The following is a 19,729-nucleotide window of genomic DNA, read 5'->3' as shown; positions in this document are numbered from 1 at the left end:
CCAGCCTGGAGTTAAAAAACGGTGTGTAAAATTCGAATGCATTGAAACGACGAAGGAAGTGATAGCCCCTAAATATATTTTTCCAGCTCAATCTTGGTGTCACAATTTCGAGCATCACAGTCCAAGTTGAATGACTGCTTGGCTGAGGTCCTGCAGCTACTCAATTGCTATTTGTGAGCACCATGTGTTTCCTCCTGGTCAGTTGCTTGCTCGACACCCCAAAATGATCAGAGAAATAATTCATTCTGGGGCGTCATCCATGGGAAATCGGTTGGAGACTAATCCGTAGGTCTGTAACTTTTTTCAGTCATGCAGTTCTTATCTCTTTAAGTATGCTAGTGTGTCTGGTTTTCAATTTCATGAACACTTGAAGACGCAATTATCGTTGTTTCAATTCGTCTTTCCATTAGTCCTCCATAAAAAGGAGATTTCGTTCACCTTTAAACTCCTTCCATCCTTAGTTTTATTTATCCGTTGAAGTGGGCAGCGGTCAAAATGTGCCAGTTCACTGGTATGATATATACGTTCAGGTCATCCAATTATATGGGTGAGGAAATATATAATATATGTACGTACAGGTATAAACTTATTTGTCATACATTTCCTGTAGAGTGCGACCCGCGGTTCGATTTTAAAGCGAGTTTTGATTTTGAACTAAATATTATCGAGAGGCACTATTACTGGCCAGAGCCGAAAATCTTTTTGGTTTATTCTCTGCCGTGAAACTTATATCAAGAAAATTCAATTCCCAAACGCACTTTCGATTCTTTAAGACGCACTTATTAAGCTTCGCGTTCTTAACTTATATGAGATGCTCGATCCTCTGCCCAAACTGATTTTTAAATAATTACAAACGACCTATTGAGGAAGTAAAACAATTGGATAAATATTTGTATTCAATAGCTGTCAAACATTCATGAATCGAAAGTATTGTTGAAAATCATCGTGAATAGAAGAAGCTTCAGAAACTGACAGATAGCATAATGGCTCATTGACAAGCCAATCTTTGACGGTTAAGAGACGTAATTCTAACGGGGAGTTGCACTGCATTCAAGTTCAACGAGCGCAAATTTGTTGAAGAACAAATGGCAGGCGCATCGTGCGTCTGGCATCTAAACTTATCTACACACTCCACAAACTGCCTGCGTGGCCAGTTGTCCATGATTTGGTTGATAGTACAGGTGTCCGTTGCTTGAAGTGTAATTTTTGGAAAATATAGTATAATTGCAGGGTAGAAAAGTACTCAAAATGGGTCGTCTGAAGGGCATTCCAGACGCACTGTCACCCGACATCCTTCATCTGCTAGCAGTCACTGGGCATGGAGACCAAATCGGTTAGTGCTGTCGCCGGCGAGGGGCGTTGGGGGGTAGGAACATTCAAGGGTTCGGTTGCACGAATATAATTGTGTGAATTAAGCTGGTAGTGTTAACTTCAAGACATTCGTTCAGCTGAGTCTGGCACATTTCCGTTGGTCTTGATATGTCATTGAAGGTCGCCGACTAATGATAAATGATAATTTGAAAATAAGTTTCTATCATTTCAGACGTTATTATTGCAAAATAAAGTCATGTTATTATTAATTGAGGACCATTATTATAAGCACTGTGCGTGTCTAGATTTTGAGCACTACCGATACTGGGTATTAAAGGCTACAGGTACAAACAGCTTTGTACCTGCAACACTAACAGATATCACGAACCACCCTGTCTGCATTAGTAGGTAATGTAATCAAATAGTTCAAAATAATGTTAACATATCAAAATAAGGCAAGTCAATTATACGCCAGTTAAATGATATACGGTAGTTATTGTAATAGAAAGCCCATCACATACATCGGAAACCTGATTCTGTATCATATTACTGGAACATAAGGAAATTTCAGCCGAAAATATTAACCTTGACCAAGGATAAAAATAAAATGTAGGTATATGACGATTGCTTTTATTGTGATCGAGTTCTATTCTCTAGTTAATCACACATTTGTTTATCTAACATTTCAGACAGTTTACTTCGCCTGATAATGATAAATTTGGGTGCATTCATTGTTTAAATAAACGAAAATGATGATTTGATCGGTGACAGTAAGGTTTTATTGTCATGTTCAGCTGATCATATATTCCCCTTAACATTCTTACATCAAAGTAGTCCAATAATGCCACACGCACTGCAACGTTCGGTTATGACAAGTAGTGATGCGATGGGATAGCGATGTAACGTTTAGTTATGACAAGTAGTGATGGGATTGCGATGTAACGTTTAGTTATGACAAGTAGTGATGGGATTGCGATGTAACGTTTAGTTGTGACAAGTAGTGATGGGACTGCGATGGAACGTTCAGTTATGACAAGTAGTGATGGGATTGCGATGTAACGTTCAGTTATGACAAGTAGTGATGGGATTGTGATGTCTTTTTTTTTATTATCTGGCCAGTTTTCCTTCTCTCAAACTCCATGTTAGTCAGACGCTCCTTGAGTTTTGAACGGCGATGACAGGCATGCGATGGACCCTCTTGCCTCGATTGTATGCTAAACAGACGATGAAACTACGCTGCGGGCATAAGCAGACACTCCTGAACTCGTCCCAGTGTTTCTATGATGGATGACTCAGACTGAAGGTGAAATTTACGGTAAAATCTTCAAAATTTACGTAAAAATGTAAGAAAAATTAAGGGTAATCAATTTTTACTGATGCATCTGCCACTTAGATATATTTTCGTGAACGTTACTCTATGTAGAAGAATAAATTTGCGGTTTTCCTTCAGTGTGAAGTTTGAATGAAGTTTAGAGCTATCCCTTAGGCGCCGCTCCTTGGCTTCCGGGTCGTGACCTGCATGATGCAAGAGCTTGCTAGGCTCAACAATGTAGTATTAAAGCTCGTGTATGTTTTCCTTAACTTTACCGACATGTTTAAGCATCGTTGCGATATTAATTTTTTTTTTCAATTTCATCACGTGGAATAGATTCGTTCCAATCATTTGACTTCGCTTTCCAGGCAATTTCTTTGAAACCGAGCTCTGTTTCGTAGTATTCCAGTGATGAACTGCAAGCTCATGAATATATATATATATATATGCGTACCAGTCAATATATTACGAAATTAGTTTCGTCTCTCTTCTTACCGCGCGGCCTGTCGGGCGCTTGCATCAAAGAGTTTGGGCCTTTGGGGAGCGCAAGTTGTTAAGACTCCTTGAGATGCCAGAAAATCTCGGTCGGGGAAACAATCGCGACTCTGGAACTCTAATTTAAAGTGAGCTAAACGTGACACTGGCGGTGCCACTTTGATCACCTGGATCGAGTGTCGGACTTTCTGAGTGAGAACGAGGTGTTGGACGGCGATTATTCAGACATGTTGAGACCATTATCTTATATACTTGCTGCTTTGTGTTGCCAGATGAAGCGAGGCCGCTACCGTTGCGTTCGCCGCGATCACCGACGCCTTGTTAGGTAAAACACAAAAACTGGGAATCCGCCTCTTCTTTAGTCTCGCCGCTTATGGAAATATAGTCTTCTATGACCACAAGTTGAACAGACTTCAAGCCTTAGCCCTCATTATTTAAACCGATTTACGTTAACTTTATATGAATTACTCCGATTAAATCTAGATTTATCGGAATATTGTGTAGTATAAATATACTTAATTAAAGCTAATAATGACTGTCACATGTTGAGTTTTGACATCTCTCAGTGGAGAGTGTTCATTTCGCGGATTACGAGGCATTGTTTTTCATTGTGTCCCAAAAAGCATTTCAATAAACAATATCGGTTATTTTTTGCTGTCTTTAAGAAATCCAAACTATTTAAATGCTTTAATGAAGTGCTACTTTTCAGTTGAATTTTGTTCATGCATGAATAAATAGCCAACATTATAAGCACCTGCCTGCTTGTATTTTTCGAGACAAATAACAGTTTACATGCTCTCTGCGATTATTAGTTATAAGAACATGACTTTGTGATTAGATCTACAATCGTTAGAGGTTTTAGAACAATATTTGGAACTACTCCAAAGTTCCAAATATTGTCACCCATGTCAACAATTTTCTTTTCGTTTTCTATCCATCAATATTTCGAGGTATAACTACGTGAATTTGATTGTGTTTAGAATTTATCCCGACGATTGCTAAGTCTTTGAGTGCCTGCTTATTTGCATTATTACTCTTTTGTTTCATATTAATTAAAAACGTTTTGCGCCGCCCGGGAATCGAACCCGGCTCACAAGAATGGGAATCTTGCATGATACCACTACACCAGCGGTGCATACCTATTACTTATGGACATCTTTTTTTGTGATTATCCATCACCACCACTGTCAACGCCTCGCCCATATTGGAAAATTTGACTAGTTGAAACGTTAATTTTACTAAAACTCCTACCATAATTGCACACAAGTTTAATATTACAGAAGACTTTGAAGAATCTCAAAAAAAATCAGAAATACATCCGTTCTGAAAATTGTCCCAAGTTATGATCTCTCAATCTTGGTGCATTCCTCGCTGTCAGGTGCTCTTCCTGTCTCTAGTTTCTCTGTTGCATTAGATATAAAAATTAGGGTCAGTTCTTTCACACATTTCGAGACATTCGCCACGCTTGCTGTCTTTCCTCGCGCGTCAAATTTATTTTCTTGAAGGTTTCGGGGAATTTCCTCACCAAATGTTCCTTGTGAGAAAGAATTATTGCCACTTCAAAATGTTTAATTTCCTGTGCTGTATGTAGCTGAAAAAAAAACACGGGACGTATGACACTTGAGTATGTCGCTCTAATCTCGAACGAATCGCAGGTACCTAATTGCACGAGAGAAGAATTAGAAACGAACTTGTAAGATTTCATCAGGATTTGAATATCTTCCAGCATTGCCATGGTGCCTTAGCTCAAATGCTGCGATGTGTGAAACCTCGAAATAATTCATAACATTGTTCGCTTTCCCACATTTTCCCCGGGATCTCCCATTGCTTGCATTTCAGGGCAAGATGTCTAGACACAATATGGACACACGCATTCTCTGCTTTGTAATGCACGAGACTAGTGGCTTGGAATGGCGCAATTTCCTTTCCGATGTCAACCTTAATGACGGAGCGCATTCTGCGCGTGCGCGCTGGCCCACTATCCAAGACTTCATTTATACAGATTATCCCGCGCCTGAACCGTATTGCTTTACTGAACTTCACTTTCGTAAAATTCAAATGGCGTGTGAAAACTTTGTTTTTAGCTATTGATTGTTTATCACTCATGGACCTGTCTGTGTTGAGAAACTGGCGTATTCTAAAAATTTGATGTGACATCGTTATTAGACTCCATGTATGGGCACAAGAAATTTCGTATGGTGCAGTTCCTCTACTTCAGCACTTTAGCATGTATTTCGGCTGAAGATTATACCTGTACACATTTTTATCATCACTCCGCCTGTCACGTCGCCTTCTCTCGAGTTGGCGAAATGTAATCGATGTAGTCAAGAAATTTAATAATTGTGTTGTGGTCCAAAAAGTTCGCATGAACTTTTTAACTTTTTGTAAGAATGAAAGTCTTCTGAAGTCCGAATATAATAGTGACACATAGAAACTATAACACATGAGCAAGCCACTCACATTGCATCACACAAAACCCTTAGGTATCTTTGATTTTTGACATTTAATTTTCTACAAAATTTTAAAATTTTAGGTAGTTGAGCGTGATATTCTAAGGGTCTGTCTTCTCTCCTGTCCAATACCATAGTTATCTCCGGCCCTCACGACCCGACACAGTAATTAGGTTCAAATTCTTTCTAAAACGATTTTCATAAATTTACATCCTTTTTGCAATGTTTCAATTCCCTAAACATTGTACATAAGTCATATTAACCGTTGACTCGAGTAACAATAAGCCCAACTCTTTACAATTGGCTTCTATCTCCATTGTGAATTTGTAAGATTTACGTTGATAGCTGAGCTGCTGTCATAACACGATTAAGTATTCACAGTTTTCCCCAGGTATAAGTTTTTAGACTATCTATTTCTACCCTGCCGGTTTGAGTACCCATTTGGCATCGTTCCCTGCAATTGCTTAATAAGGTTGAAATTAAGCTCGTTTATTTTCTTATCGTACCAGATGCTTTCTTATTCTTACATTATGATAAAATTTTTTCAAAATTGTGGAATTTTTGAATTTTTATCAAAATTATGAACTTAGAAATTAATTCTCATATCCGTAATCGAAACTGTAACTTACATCTAAGATAATGTCGAAGAAATAGCAAGTTTTATTCATGAGATAATTCTCTAATGTAAACGTGCAATTAGTATCTTTTCTTCCACGTGCAATTTTCAATACTTTAGCAGTACCTATTGAGTGCACTGCACACACGCGGATAAACTTCACGAAACTTTAATAACAAATTAGCTGAGCATTGTGGCTGAAGTTACCGTCATGACAATCTACTCCCTCATCTACCTCATTCATATTCAGCAATGCAATGTCCCCGTGATCTATTGAGTCTTCAGTTTTGGCTCCTTCTCGTGCAAATTTTCTAAAAATTTAAAAATTAAATATTCTATGACAGAAACGCAATTCATACAAACTTTAATTGGTTATTTTATTAATTTGTCTGCAATTTTCAACTTTTTTGCTTCTTAACGTTTCATGCTTTGTCAATATAGGTTGTACATGTCCTTGCTACGTATATAGGAGATTAGTGCATATTTCACGTAACTAATTATGAATATGGTATTATCTTTTTTGAAAATATGCTAAATTTTCTTGATATTCATAAATGTATTTGCCAATAATCGTAATGACTCGCATTACAGTGAACTCGTTGCAAGATTGGCTATGTATGTTACTGGCAGTCTTGTAGCTAACCCCTTGATCGATTGTTGCCAATAAATAAATTATATTAGCCATTGAGATAGCCTGCGTGGTATCAATTTATAATAAGTTTTTTCTCTGACTTAGATTTAGTCAGACACAATTCGTGGTCGTGACGCGAGTCTTTGCCTGTTGTGCAATCGTAAGAACCCGGAGTTCGGTGTCGGAAGGGAGTTTCCATCCTGTGCTGGGATCATATATTGAAAGATCTTGACCGTCGTCATGGGTAAAATATTTTAGAGGAATGAGCTTTTCCCAGTTAAGCTTGAATCACCGGATGCATTTAATTGATATTTACTTTCTCTGCGTACGCAATCCGTCAAGAAATTATTCCTCCATCGCTTCATTTGGCCTATAACGGCCACAGCCACGGATTTTATTTGACTAACATTCAATTGCAATATTTTAGCTATATGACCTCTATATACTGTATATTTATGAAAGATTTATGAACTAGTACAGCAACTAATTTTGTGTGAAAGATCGCTTCTCGATTTGAGTTATTGATAAAAACGAAGAACACATAAGCCAAAATTTCGGGAATTTTGTGGAAGTATTGCCGTAAAATGTTACTTTTAGAATCGTTTTAAACTTGATGGATGAAAAACTTTGTATAAATGTGAACTGATGTTTCTTGTGGCTGAATATTTTTATGATAGTCTTCGTAATATCGTATTTATTGATAAATTAGATCGATTCAGTCTGTCCTGGCTGCTGTTTCATCCATCTATAAAATAACCCATACTTTAGCGATATAATCGTCCATCAATTAACTACTACATTACCTAATGCACTTGTCATGTTTCCTTCCAGTGCTTGCTGACATGAACTTCCCAACGCACAGCTTGTGCATGGGAGAGGGACGGCCTAAGGAGTACCGAGCTGATGGGGTGTCTATCTCAACACTACTGCCTGCCATCCTGCAACTCATGCCGCTGGACTGGTACCATAAGTGGCAGGTGAAGAAAACGTGTTTTGATAATAGCTAAAATGCACTGATGGAAATTGACTACTACTATACTAATTGATATGACGCGCTATATCAAAAACAAACACGATTTTAAAAAGGAAACGTCTCATTTCATTGCGAAATGTTCGTATATTAACGCTTGACAATATATAAAACTTGCTTTTGTTTTCCTCACAATATGTTGAGATATGAAAGTTTTTATTAGAAGATAAATTCGTTCAACTCAAGTCAATAAGTTAATAAATGTTGATTTGTTAGTGACTAGTATTCATCGTCAGATGGCCGTGATGGAGATGACGCCCGAGGACCAAAAGAAAAGCGGGTCCAATTTAGCGCCCGTGGTTGAGATCTACCGCGATGTGGCCAACAAGTGTGAAGGTGTTACCGACAAGTCCGTCATAATCCAGCCCATCGAGCGCTTCGCCTTCTATGAATACTGCAAATCAACCTTCGCCATCATACAAACCGGGTGCGTAAAATAAAACTAACTTCCAAAATGTACAATTTACATTATTATAATTCTCTCTTGATATAAAAAGAGTAATATTTATTGAGCGCATTTGATGATATTCATAAGAAATTTTTTTGTGAGTAATTTCAAATTGTTTGAATTTGCAGAGATACCACACCGTATGCCAACGTCATCCTGACACGAGGGGTCTGCTGAGCTTGGGACGATTTCTTCGTGCCGGCGGAGAAAATCTCAGCTGGATCGATAAAAAATCCTTTTTTTCTTGATGATAATAAATAAATGAAACACTTGCTTTTTTACTAAACATTTCCTCTAAACTAATTTTGTTCTTGACCCTGACGTGGGTGTTTAAACATGTTCGTAACCAGAAATAATAATATTTGAGCTGAGATTACATGCCAAATCTATCGCCAATTGTTATACAGAAGTGAGATTCTATGAATTGCGAACATCTATGATTCTACTCGCAGGTCCAGAATCAAATACTGCAAGCGTATTTTATGAATAATTATAATTAGTTAGAAAATGCACATCTCTCAAAAAAATGTCATCACCATAGAGGTCAAATTTTTGACAGAGATTTTCTATTATCCGTGTTTCACTAATGCAAGTTAACTTCTGAGGATACTGGCATGCTTTGATCAAGTTACACTGTTGTTGAAAAACAATCCAATAATTAAAATAACATTACATTGATGATTGACTCATTGTCGAGTTAGAACGCGAGCTGAAGGCACGAGTTATTTGTTTAGCGAGTTTGCCGACATTTATCATTTGCATTCTTAATTATTATTCGACGCGTTGAAATAAACTATATGAAAATATAGGTTCTGTACCGTTCTGAGATGCGGAGCCTGAATTTATAACTAGAGATGTGCCAGCTTTAGATCGCACAATAAATAAAAAACTTGGCCCCTGACCGAAGCGACTTCATGGAAAATCGCTGTTGGTTATGGTCGACTGGGGTTTGAGCGTGATTGTGTGTAACTGTAAAACTCGTAAGGGCTCTTGGTAGCGGTTTACCATTAATTTTCATCAGTTATAGAATAGAAGTGTCGGCGTTGAAGAAATAGGCCCATGGCTTGTTGCCGATTCTTGAACTTTTCGTGACTTGATTCACAAGGGATCCGGCCTTTGGAACCCGATCTTTCTATAGTTGGTTGTGTTTATGGGGATTTGTGGGCAGAGAGTATACGAAACACAATTTTTGTTAACGTTTGAGGACATGGCATAATTAACCCTAAAAAGTATGTGTGTAGCATCAGTAGAAATTATTTGGGGACTGATTTGCAAGAGTCAAACCGTTCAGCTATTATTTCACAAATGAAAATATGAGGATGATAAGTAATAAATAGATCGGGGTATATTTAAGTTATTGAAATTAAGTTGAGATTGAGGTAACGGACTGATTTTCAAGAGTCAAACCGGTCAGCTTTCATTTCACAAATGAAAGTATGAGGGTGATGAACAAGAAATAGGTAAGGGGGTAAATTTAAGTTTCTGAAATTAGGTAAAAATGGAAGGTAATGTCTTTCAAAAGTTGAATTTGAGAATTTTAACTGAGTTTTAATAGCAAGAGGGGGCCTGGGAGATGCACAGGATATGGGCTGAAGTTGCCTGATTAGGACTATTGGCGCCATAACTAATACAGTTTTATACTTTTTCATAATCCTTTATCAGCACGAAGTTATATGCATAAAAAATATAACTCAGTACTCACAGCAGTGAGTGACAGAGGGCGCATTTTCTCGTCGACGAAAACGTGAAGTCACGGACAGACGGACGGGCAGACAGACAGACGGACGGACGGACATGGCGAGCACAATAATGCATTTTTTCCATAAATGAGAAAATGCGCTAAAAAAAGATGTAAGAAAAAATTGGAACCAGGAGCAAAGGGAAAAAATCTGTCCTTATATTATAATGAATATGCTCAGTTATCTTCCAAAAAAGCAGCCATCCTGCTAAACAGCTGAATTGAATACTTTATCATGTTAATTTGCTTCGAAGTGTTGCTTTTTTCATCTCAAAATGAAAGTAAAAAGGCGGGAAAACTTATCTCAGCTGATGGGTGCGTGTGGTGCAATATTTTGTGACAACTCAACATTTTGTGAATATTTCAGTATTGCTCAACTATAAAATACATCTCGTAAGTATGAAACCTTACACTTGTATAGCAATAAATATTCCTGGCTATTCTCACAGAAAATACATTCTTGCATTTGGAATTATGACGTTTCTGTTCACTCTGTTGCAATGCTTGACTACTCGCTCAAGACTCGGGATTGTACCGATTGCCGATTGGTGCCGTAAGCGTACCTAACGCTAACTGCCATTTCAACTATGAAAGAACTTTTAGTATATTGATACTATATGCTAAGGTATGATATTTCCAAGGCATTCAGGAATTTTTTAGACATATTAATACATTAGGTTGCCTTCAAGCTTCAATTGTCTTGATTCTTTTTTATTTTTTAGAATTTTTAATGTTCATTTGTTTGTTTCTTTCAGGTTTGAGGTTTGCCACATCTAAGAAGTAAAATTCTTACTTTTTTTCAGAACTCTCCTTCCATCTTCAGGTTTTCTGATTGGTTTGCTCAGCTGCTTGTGAGCCTGGATTTATTTTGGTTGATCTTCATTCTCTGGCCCAATTTGAATTTGACAAGAAGATTCCTACTTCAGATTCTACAATGTCCCAACAACTTGAACAGTGGATTAAGAAACCACTGGAGGCCATTGATATCCTTTTTGGTTTGTAATATAATTTTCTATATTGTATAATTTATTGAAATTTTCTAAATTGCAATTGCCTAAAAATTGCTGATAGCAGTGATATGACTTCTTTTGCAAGAGAAAAACATTGGTTGCATTGCATTGCATGTATTCTATGTACTAGCTAAAATATCATATCCCAGCTACAATGCTGATTTCAGCAACAATGCTTAACATATTCTTATTCAATTCTGTCTCAATAAATTTTCAAACCTTTCTGGATTAAAAGCCTTGATAAGTTGATATCAGTAAAGTTTTGAAACAAATTAGGTTTGACTGCTATGTTGTTTGTCATATGAATTGAATTTCAATATCACTTTTTAAATTTGCATTTGGTCCCACTAGCTAAAACTCAAACTAGATCTATCATCTAGAAATGGTATTGAACAGTTGATCATTTACATTATCATAAAATCATTTCTAAATCATTGAGTGTGAATTATGGATTCAATCATAATTCATAGTTGCATTTTTTCTATATAGTAGGTGACTTATGCAGTATTATTTCTATGTAAATGCTGCACAAGATAAATTTATCTAACAGAGTTGCTGACATACTGCTAATTGTTATTCTCATTTGCAGGTGAACTTCAAGGACAAAAAGGCTGGACTACTAAAATTCTGGAAAAAGTTAATGAATGTTTCCACAGTGATACCCTTTTAGAGCAAGTAAGTTTTTTCATTCCTTTTTCCTGTTGTAACTGCTTTCTAATATGAATGTTTTTGCTGGGGGGCTTCAGAGTTAGACTAGTGGCGTGTGTAACACACTCTATCTGTGCTTATTTTTTTTGTTATCTGCCTCATTGTTATCTGCCTGTTATGTATTTTATCAGCTGTCTCAGTAATGTTAAGTTCACCTTAACCTGGTCTGTGCTCTCTCTTTGTTAGTGCTTTTGAAAGACTTCTCTTTAACTTCACTTCTTGATATTTAACACACTTCTACCTGTCCAATCAATCTGAAATTTTGCACACTTTCATAAAGTTGGAGACAATGCATATATCGATTGACAGAATGAAGAATTTTGAAAATTTTAAAAAAATTTTAATTTTAAAAATAAAATTAGAAATTCATTGTACATATGTAACACCGGAGACATTGGATTCTTTAGAAGTGTTGTCTTTGAAAGGTAATTTTTAAATGCGTATTTTATTCAAATATAATCTTTGATGCCAACCTCAGTTCTCAATTATTTGGTAAATGTATGGCAGACCTTGTTCATTTGATATTGTTTCCAATAAAAATGTAAAACCTTAGAGCTTTAAAACTTTAAATTTACATTTGCTAGAAGAAGGAACAAGTTGTTACTCATGGTGCGCCAAGACTCACATGATAATATTATGATATCATATGATAATATCACTGCCAATTATATATATATACTGTAAAATGGGGTTACTTTGACTCCCGGGGTAACTTTGACCACTTTATGTTTTTTTAACAAAAACCCATAAAACTCAAAAACTACTATTTGACATTGAAAAATTTTGTCAGTGGCCATTAAAGGCCTAATACTGAGGCTATGTAACACAATAGAGAGATTTAAAAAGTTTGCATATCTAATAGGTTAAAAAATTAAAAATGTGACCCATGAAAAAGAGCTATTATATTTTAATAATAAAAAGGGATAGGCAAGAGTCCTAAGAACACACTTGAGCATTATCACCAGGTAGATTATTCTTTCATTGTATATTTATGTAGGTATTGTTTTGTGTAAAATATAAAATCTGGACATTTTTCCAGGTGCCCTGCATCCCAGAAACTCCTCTTCATGAACTACAAGATGGACAACTTGTGCGGTTCAGGTTTGTACTTTCATTAAATGTAGGAAATTTATAGCTTTTTATTTCATCTCATTCTGAGATGTAATTGCTCTTGACTCTTACCAGAACATCCTTTTGTGCAAAACTGAGTGGAGTAAATGTGTGAGCAGCGCCATATTTTTCTGTCTTGCATGTCAAGTTAGTCATGGGAGTAGTTTCTTGTCTTGAGGCTCACTCTACATCATATTTGAAACTTTAGGGTCTGAAAAAATCTTGAACTTGCCAAGCTGGGCAAGGTTTGACACATCTAATATTTATCAGTGGGCTCACCTCGTATGTATTCACCAAACTTCTACACAATTCTGTTTATAAAAATTTGAGAAAATTGTAATATGAGAATTTTTAGGATATTAAATTCTGCAATTGTAGGCATGATTGCAAAGGTTATTATACGGTTAATCTTATGATTCTGTGTTCCTCAGATGCCAAGTGCAGGATCAGTATGAGCCCGAGTATTTTATTGGCAACTATGCAGCAAGAAACAAGAATGGAGAGCTTGAGAAGCACACCAGTTTCTACCGAGAGACCATTGATCAAACCGTGCGTATTGTTTTGAATTTTCCTCGCTCCTGCCTTTGTTTTGTGCTTGGGTTAGGAATCAGCATGTTTTTTTTATTGATTTAGTTGAAACTTTGCATTACTGGTATGCAAGTCAGTGACGTGCATCAGATTTTGTTTAATTTTGAACTGGAGGCATACAATACCTTGTAGACCTTTGAGTGCTATAGGTTATTATAGTGAATTTAGCTTCATTTGTGAAAACTTTAGTAACTTGATTTTTAAAAATTGTAGAACTATATGTTGCCAATAATGCAATTGATTCTGATGACAATCTTGCAATGTTCAAATTCAAAAAGAAAATTTCAGTATATATTTTTTCTTGTTATGTCTCTAAATGCACCAGGTGGAGGCTGAGTTTGACCCATGTCTCTAAATGCATCAGGTTGAGGCTGAGTTTGATTCATGTCTCTAAATGCATCAGGTTGAGGCTGAGTTTGACTCATGTCTCTAAATGCATCAGGTTGAGGCTGAGTTTGACTCATGTCTCTAAATGCATCAGGTTGAGGCTGAGTTTGACTCATGTCTCTAAATGCATCAGGTGGAGGCTGAGTTTGATTCATGTCTCAAAATGCACCAGGTTGAGGCTGAATTTGACGCAGCATCTTCTGAGAACCTTGCACAGCGCAGCGTGTGCTACTGCATCAGCCTGCCCGGCCAGCAGCCCTGGGTGTCTCAGGTACGCTCACGCCTTGATGGTCATGTCAGGTTGTGGATTGAACACTATTTGGGCACCACATGTGAGAGTGTTGATTAGTGTCACCCTGTTATATATAATGGGCTGCATCCTGCTGAAAACAGGTTTAAGTATTGTGAGGCTTAAGGGTATAGCACTGTTTTTCCACAAGTTTCATTGACATGCGAGGGTTATACAGGTAACAAGTTTTCATTAAAGATACTACTTCTTTGACTGTCATGCCAACATATTACTACGGCAATGAGTACTACATCTCTATGCCCATGCGCCTTCTGCACACTGGTACTGTCTCAATAACGCTACTAGCCCCTATTATATGCATGGAGCCTTGGCCCCATCAAGACGGCGCGTTCTCATGTTATGCGCGCTCTTTTATACTAAAGCCACGAGCCACTGACATTAGTAGCTATAATATAACATTAAAATACCAAAATCCAGGGATGACAGGGGTTCCAACTGACATGAAAGAACCGTCAGATCTAATCACAAAAAATGCCAAAATCAAACTCTCCTTCAGAATAATTTCTCTTACTGGATATATCCATATTTCGTGACGTCTGAATGTTGTGCATGATCCCTGCAGACGCTGCTGAGTCAGACGAGAAATCGTGCATTCAATGGAGCGCTGGACGTGAGTTGTTCGAGCAGCGGCTCATGCAAGAGAACTTTGGACGATGAAACAGATCAGATGGAAACAGATCAGTAAGTCACGTGTTTATCCTAATAGAGCTTGTAGTTATTTCAATTTTTTTTATTCTTGATATAACTCAATCTGTCTCTTATACACATCTAGATGTGTATAAGAGACAGGCATGTTCGTTCTCATTCTNGGTGTAATCTGTCTAGACCCCAGCCTCTCGGCAACCGACCTGAATGAAGAAGACTCCTGCCCCATGGAAGACACGAGGGAACCTGCTGCTAAACTTCCTCCTTCGTTGGTACCCAGGTAGGGAAGGCATCTTTCTCGGCTGCTATTACCTTCCCTTGCACATCAGACTAGCAAAATCTCCTGTATAGTGGTTATCACTTTCTGATGCCATGTCAAGCAACTTTTTGAGCCGATCTAATCTTTTGGGTCTTGGGTTGGAATACCCTCGAAAAGCACCTAGGATCATTTTATACTATTTTACAACGCTGTCTACACTCCTTACCGAATTATTATGTTCCATACTAAGAAATACTGCGTTCACACCGAAAAAAATTGTACGTTTTGGGAAGAGTTATGATGATGAGTGCGAGCAAACTTCTATTCTAAAGTGCCATGGATTGTGAAATCAATGTTCAATGATAATTTGATACATTTGACTCAAACGTAACTTCAACTTCATTCCTTGCAACTTAAGATTGAGTGACTGGAAAAGAGAGGGCGCTAACAGATGTAGCCATTATTATGGTTGCAATAAATTGTACGGTATCTTTTGAACTCCTTCTAAATGATGACTCTCTGAAAAACCTAAGTCAATTCTATGCACGCAACCTGAATTGGTCTTCAATCATCCACATTTATCCACTGAATTCAATCATAATTTTCTTGATGTGAGTTCATCCCATTTAACGACCAAGCAGTTAATAATGAGTTGATATAATTTTTAAAAATTCTTTTTAAGACTTCGTGTATGAGGAAATAACATCTAGATTCTAGCCTTAGCACAACTGGATTTATGTTGGAAACTAAGTAATAACTTGTCACTTGCAAATCAATTTGAATATCTGGCGTTCTCACCAGTGGATGGTGGTTATGTGGACGAAGAGACCAGAGAATTAGGCTCTGGACATTATTATAGGGTGTTCACCATACTGCATCTCGGCTGATATTGTCAAATATGAGCTATATCCGCTGCGTGTATTTTGTTCATATCAGTACTTATAAGTCTGTTTAAATCGCAATTCACCAAGAATTTAAAAACAAATAAAATGCTAATTAAACGCACCATATTTTCATTGAATTGTTCCAGGTACAAGCTCCATCATAAGTTCATAAATTAAAAAAAAAATAAAATTGGTACAAATTTTCCATGCTTCTAAATTCGTGTTGTTGATGTCACTGTTGTTGGGCAGAGTGCACTGTTTGCAGCACCGCCCCCTGGCTCACACCAACCCCCTGCTGCCTGTCATCGACCCTCTGCCCAGCTGGTCCGCTGATGCTTGGGGCGAGCCACAATTTATTTTCTACTTTTCAGTCCACAAGAAGAACATGGTTTTTTAAGAATTTTTTTTTAGTATTTTATTTAAATATTAGTACGGACCCTGTATATAAAAAAATTGTAAAATTTGCCTACTGACCTATGAAGGTAGATAGTACGCAGCTAAGCATGCATTATGCCCAGCACTTAATTGCAAAGAAACGTTAGTGAACCGTTTCACCACCTTGTGATGACTAGATAATTTTCTCATCGTCATCTCTTTCAGGACATGAATGTTCACGGCCAATTTCCTCTGAACATCTCCGGCATCACACCTGAGCTCGCCAGCGCCGGCTTCACACGCCGACTTTACTCGTTGCTGCAGCGACTGTCAACTCACGCAGTCATGCTGCCTCTCACCATTGATAACCTCAACAAGATGCCTGTTGTGCCTAAAAAGGTGATGATTACTTATAATATCCATGCTTGTGATATCCGTTCGAAAAAACAACACTATTAAATAACCATAAAATCCCTCTGGTCATTTGCACAAACCTTTTTTTTTCTCTCTTATTGTTTGGGGTGCCAAACTCTCTCAATTGTACTGGGAAGAGTTTAAATGCCTCTGTTGTACTAAATGTGCTGTAATTATTTTTTTTACAATATTTGTTTTTCAATTAAGATAAAAAGTAACCGTTTATAGTTACTTGCTGTTTGTGTCTAAACCTACAAGAAACCAGTTGACTATTGGTTGCTTGAGATTTACAATAACATTAGAATACCTGCTCCCAGGACTACAGCAGCAACGAGCTGCGCAGCGGACTGCTGCAGTTGCCACGCCACACGCTCCTCTGCGTCGACGAGACCGTCATGCAGGCCGGCCAACTCGACGCTACGGGCGTCAGGAATCTCGAGCAGGTATGTACATTTATACTATACTATAATCATTTATACATCATACTACTCGAGCTGGTACATACATTTATACTATACTTCATACTACTGGAGCAGGTATATACATTCATACTATACTGTAATCATTTATACTATACTTCATACTACTCGAGCAGGTACATAGATTTATGCTATTCTATAATCATTTATATTATACTTCATACTACTCGAGGAGGTATATACATTTATACTATACTATCTCCATGTGGGGTAAGCCAGATTTTGCCGAGCGGAGCTTGAGTAATACCGTATGCAGAGAATCTAATTGATACGTTTCTACAGAAGAGCTTTTCTGTAATCTCACACGCATGTATGTAGAACTCCCGCGCTGTGCAGAGTAGAATTATACCCCCCTCGTCTCTTCTACCGCTCATCTTTAAATGGCTAAAGTAATGCTGACACAAAAGGGCTGATTGTATTGCGTTTACATTTCAATTACATGCTTCAGAGGCGGTAAATGAACGAGTAGAGCGGTTTTATTGTGTTCTAGAATTTCCTGTCTTTGCATCGTTATATTGTCAGGTATTTATTGCCTGTATTTATGTTTTATGTGTAAAGATTGCAATCTAATAAAATTTAATCGATAAAGAGTAATTGTTTTGTCTTAATCCAAAGTTGGTAGTTTCATAGAAATAATATTTTACTTTGGATCCCAGATTGGTAACGTGATCAGCAACCAACAATGCAAGTATGACTTCCAGTTTCATCACATTGAGATGCCAACGAACATCAACGTGCTGGTTCTCTCTGAAGGAAAATCGCTGCTACCAAGGTAAGCGATGAAGTGCTGCCTCCATGTTGGCTTCGTTGAACGCAAAAATCTGCTAATTATTAATAACAAAAACTGTCCAGATTACACTAATTTGATCGATTTTTATAGTACTAGTACTAACTACTAAGATCTAGAATTACTGTGAGATTTGAATATAATTAAAGATAATATAAAGACGATTTCCCGTTCCCCAGATTTAGGAACTTTATTGGATTGACATTCCGTTGAAATTTGTTTGATAAAAGCCCTTCTTACGTATATTCATTCATCAACAGAAATTAGCTTACAAAATATACTGAAGGTCATTTGTTCATGTTTTGATGCAGTGAGAGCGAAGTTGTTCTGAGACCAGCTCATGACGACGTGGATAAAGCGTTCACTTCAGTCGAGTCCAAGCTTACAGAAGAAGTCTTGGAAAGTCTGAGAAAGTACATTACTCTAGCGAGACTGGCCGACTACCGAATGCCTTCGCACATCCAAGAGGTCTGGCTTGTTGAATATGTTGAGTGGTTTTCTCATCCTAATTAGTGTTGTTCAATAATCTTGAAATTAATTAGGAAATCATCGTTGCTACGTGCATTTTTTATGATATGAACTTGGATAAGCAGAATAAATTTGTGAACGACCATTAGCAACGTTAGAATTAGCGGATTAAATTTTCGGTAAATGTCAACTTAGTTGATTGATGCAATTCCGATTTCAGTTTCTTCAAGACGAGTTCGTGAAGGCCAGAGAACGGAACAAAGAGGCCATGTCTCCAGAAAGGTTCCACAGTCTGCAGGTTTTATCAAGGTCAGACCCGCTCGCTTATTGCAATTGTGACTTAACCATTTTCAGCAAATTTGCAATCTTGTAACTGAATGACCTGTTGAATTCCAAGTGAATATTTCATTAAACAGAATGTCTACGGCCTACGATTTATAGTCCATTACGCAAAAGTCGTTACCCAATTAACTTGAAACCTCGAAACAAATAGCTATATAACCTCTACAATACAGGCTGCTCTGCAAGAGCTGCGGCGAGCTGGAGCTAACCCCGGAAATATGGCACAGCGCCACCGTCCTGGACGACAAACGCGCTGAGCGAATCACCGCCCTACAGAGGCCTGCTGCGCGGATTAGCGCGCCAGCTTTCCGGTGAAAATAAGATGCCAACTGTACGCTATTCAGCGATCCGAACATCAATATAATTTTCGTTTTAGCCAGATAATATGGTCGATTTATGAAAATTTTTTGAATGTAGTCCAAAATTAGATCTGCCACACATGTCCCAGCCCAATGACCGAGAATCGGAAATATTTCTAGAAAAAATCATCCAACACGATATATTTCCCATCAACACAAAATGTATTAAAACATCATTAGAAGTTCACATTATCACGAGCAAGGAAAATAAAACCTTCTATGCATCTATCGTTTTAATACAAAATTAAGAAACTTTCAAAAAATATTTGTACAACTGAAAATAATTATTTCATTCTGTATACTTCTCGCGACTGGTCATATTGGTGCGGCTAATTGATGGTTATTTTTTTTTGTACAAATTTTGAGTCAATTCTTTTGACTCGCTACTAATCGGTAACACATTGCAATGGAAAAAAATATTGCACTAAGACTAAAGTCTAACATTTGCCACACTTTTCAACCGTTAAATTCCCTCACACGATCAATGACAGGCGTTTTCTATGATCACTTCAACAGCGCATTGATTCCTTGTCAGAAAATGATTACCGCGTTCTTAACGAGGAGCATCATCTC

General features: G+C 37.4%; 2 protein-coding genes and 1 non-coding gene across 3 annotated transcripts; 2 read left to right on the top strand and 1 right to left on the bottom strand.

Annotated features, from left to right (window-relative positions):
- The first annotated feature begins 1,131 nt into the window (after positions 1-1,131).
- On the top strand, positions 1,132-8,565 carry LOC108680515 (fucose mutarotase). Its single transcript, XM_018169345.2, has 4 exons — positions 1,132-1,333; positions 7,647-7,792; positions 8,082-8,272; positions 8,422-8,565. The coding sequence occupies exons 1-4, from the start codon at positions 1,249-1,251 to the stop codon at positions 8,468-8,470; spliced, it is 471 nt and encodes a 156-aa protein (XP_018024834.1). The 5' UTR covers positions 1,132-1,248; the 3' UTR covers positions 8,471-8,565.
- Positions 4,183-4,253, bottom strand: Trnag-ccc. Its single transcript has one exon. It is a non-coding gene; the product is annotated as a tRNA-Gly (tRNA).
- A 1,764-nt stretch (positions 8,566-10,329) lies between the features above and the next one.
- On the top strand, positions 10,330-19,380 carry LOC108680520 (mini-chromosome maintenance complex-binding protein). The gene is made up of 15 exons (XM_018169351.2): positions 10,330-10,424; positions 10,835-11,026; positions 11,631-11,716; positions 12,789-12,850; positions 13,291-13,408; positions 14,007-14,105; positions 14,707-14,825; positions 14,977-15,069; positions 16,182-16,320; positions 16,533-16,706; positions 17,039-17,164; positions 17,857-17,972; positions 18,299-18,455; positions 18,676-18,764; positions 18,971-19,380. Exons 2-15 carry the CDS (start codon positions 10,966-10,968, stop codon positions 19,110-19,112), a joined length of 1,581 nt encoding a protein of 526 aa, XP_018024840.2. The 5' UTR covers positions 10,330-10,424; positions 10,835-10,965; the 3' UTR covers positions 19,113-19,380.
- The last annotated feature ends 349 nt before the right edge of the window (positions 19,381-19,729 follow it).

The sequence above is a fragment of the Hyalella azteca genome, unplaced genomic scaffold, assembly GCF_000764305.2.
Source record: "Hyalella azteca isolate HAZT.00-mixed unplaced genomic scaffold, Hazt_2.0.2 contig9798, whole genome shotgun sequence".
Taxonomy (NCBI): Eukaryota; Metazoa; Arthropoda; class Malacostraca; order Amphipoda; family Hyalellidae; genus Hyalella; species Hyalella azteca.
This window is presented reverse-complemented; position numbering and strand designations above follow the sequence as displayed.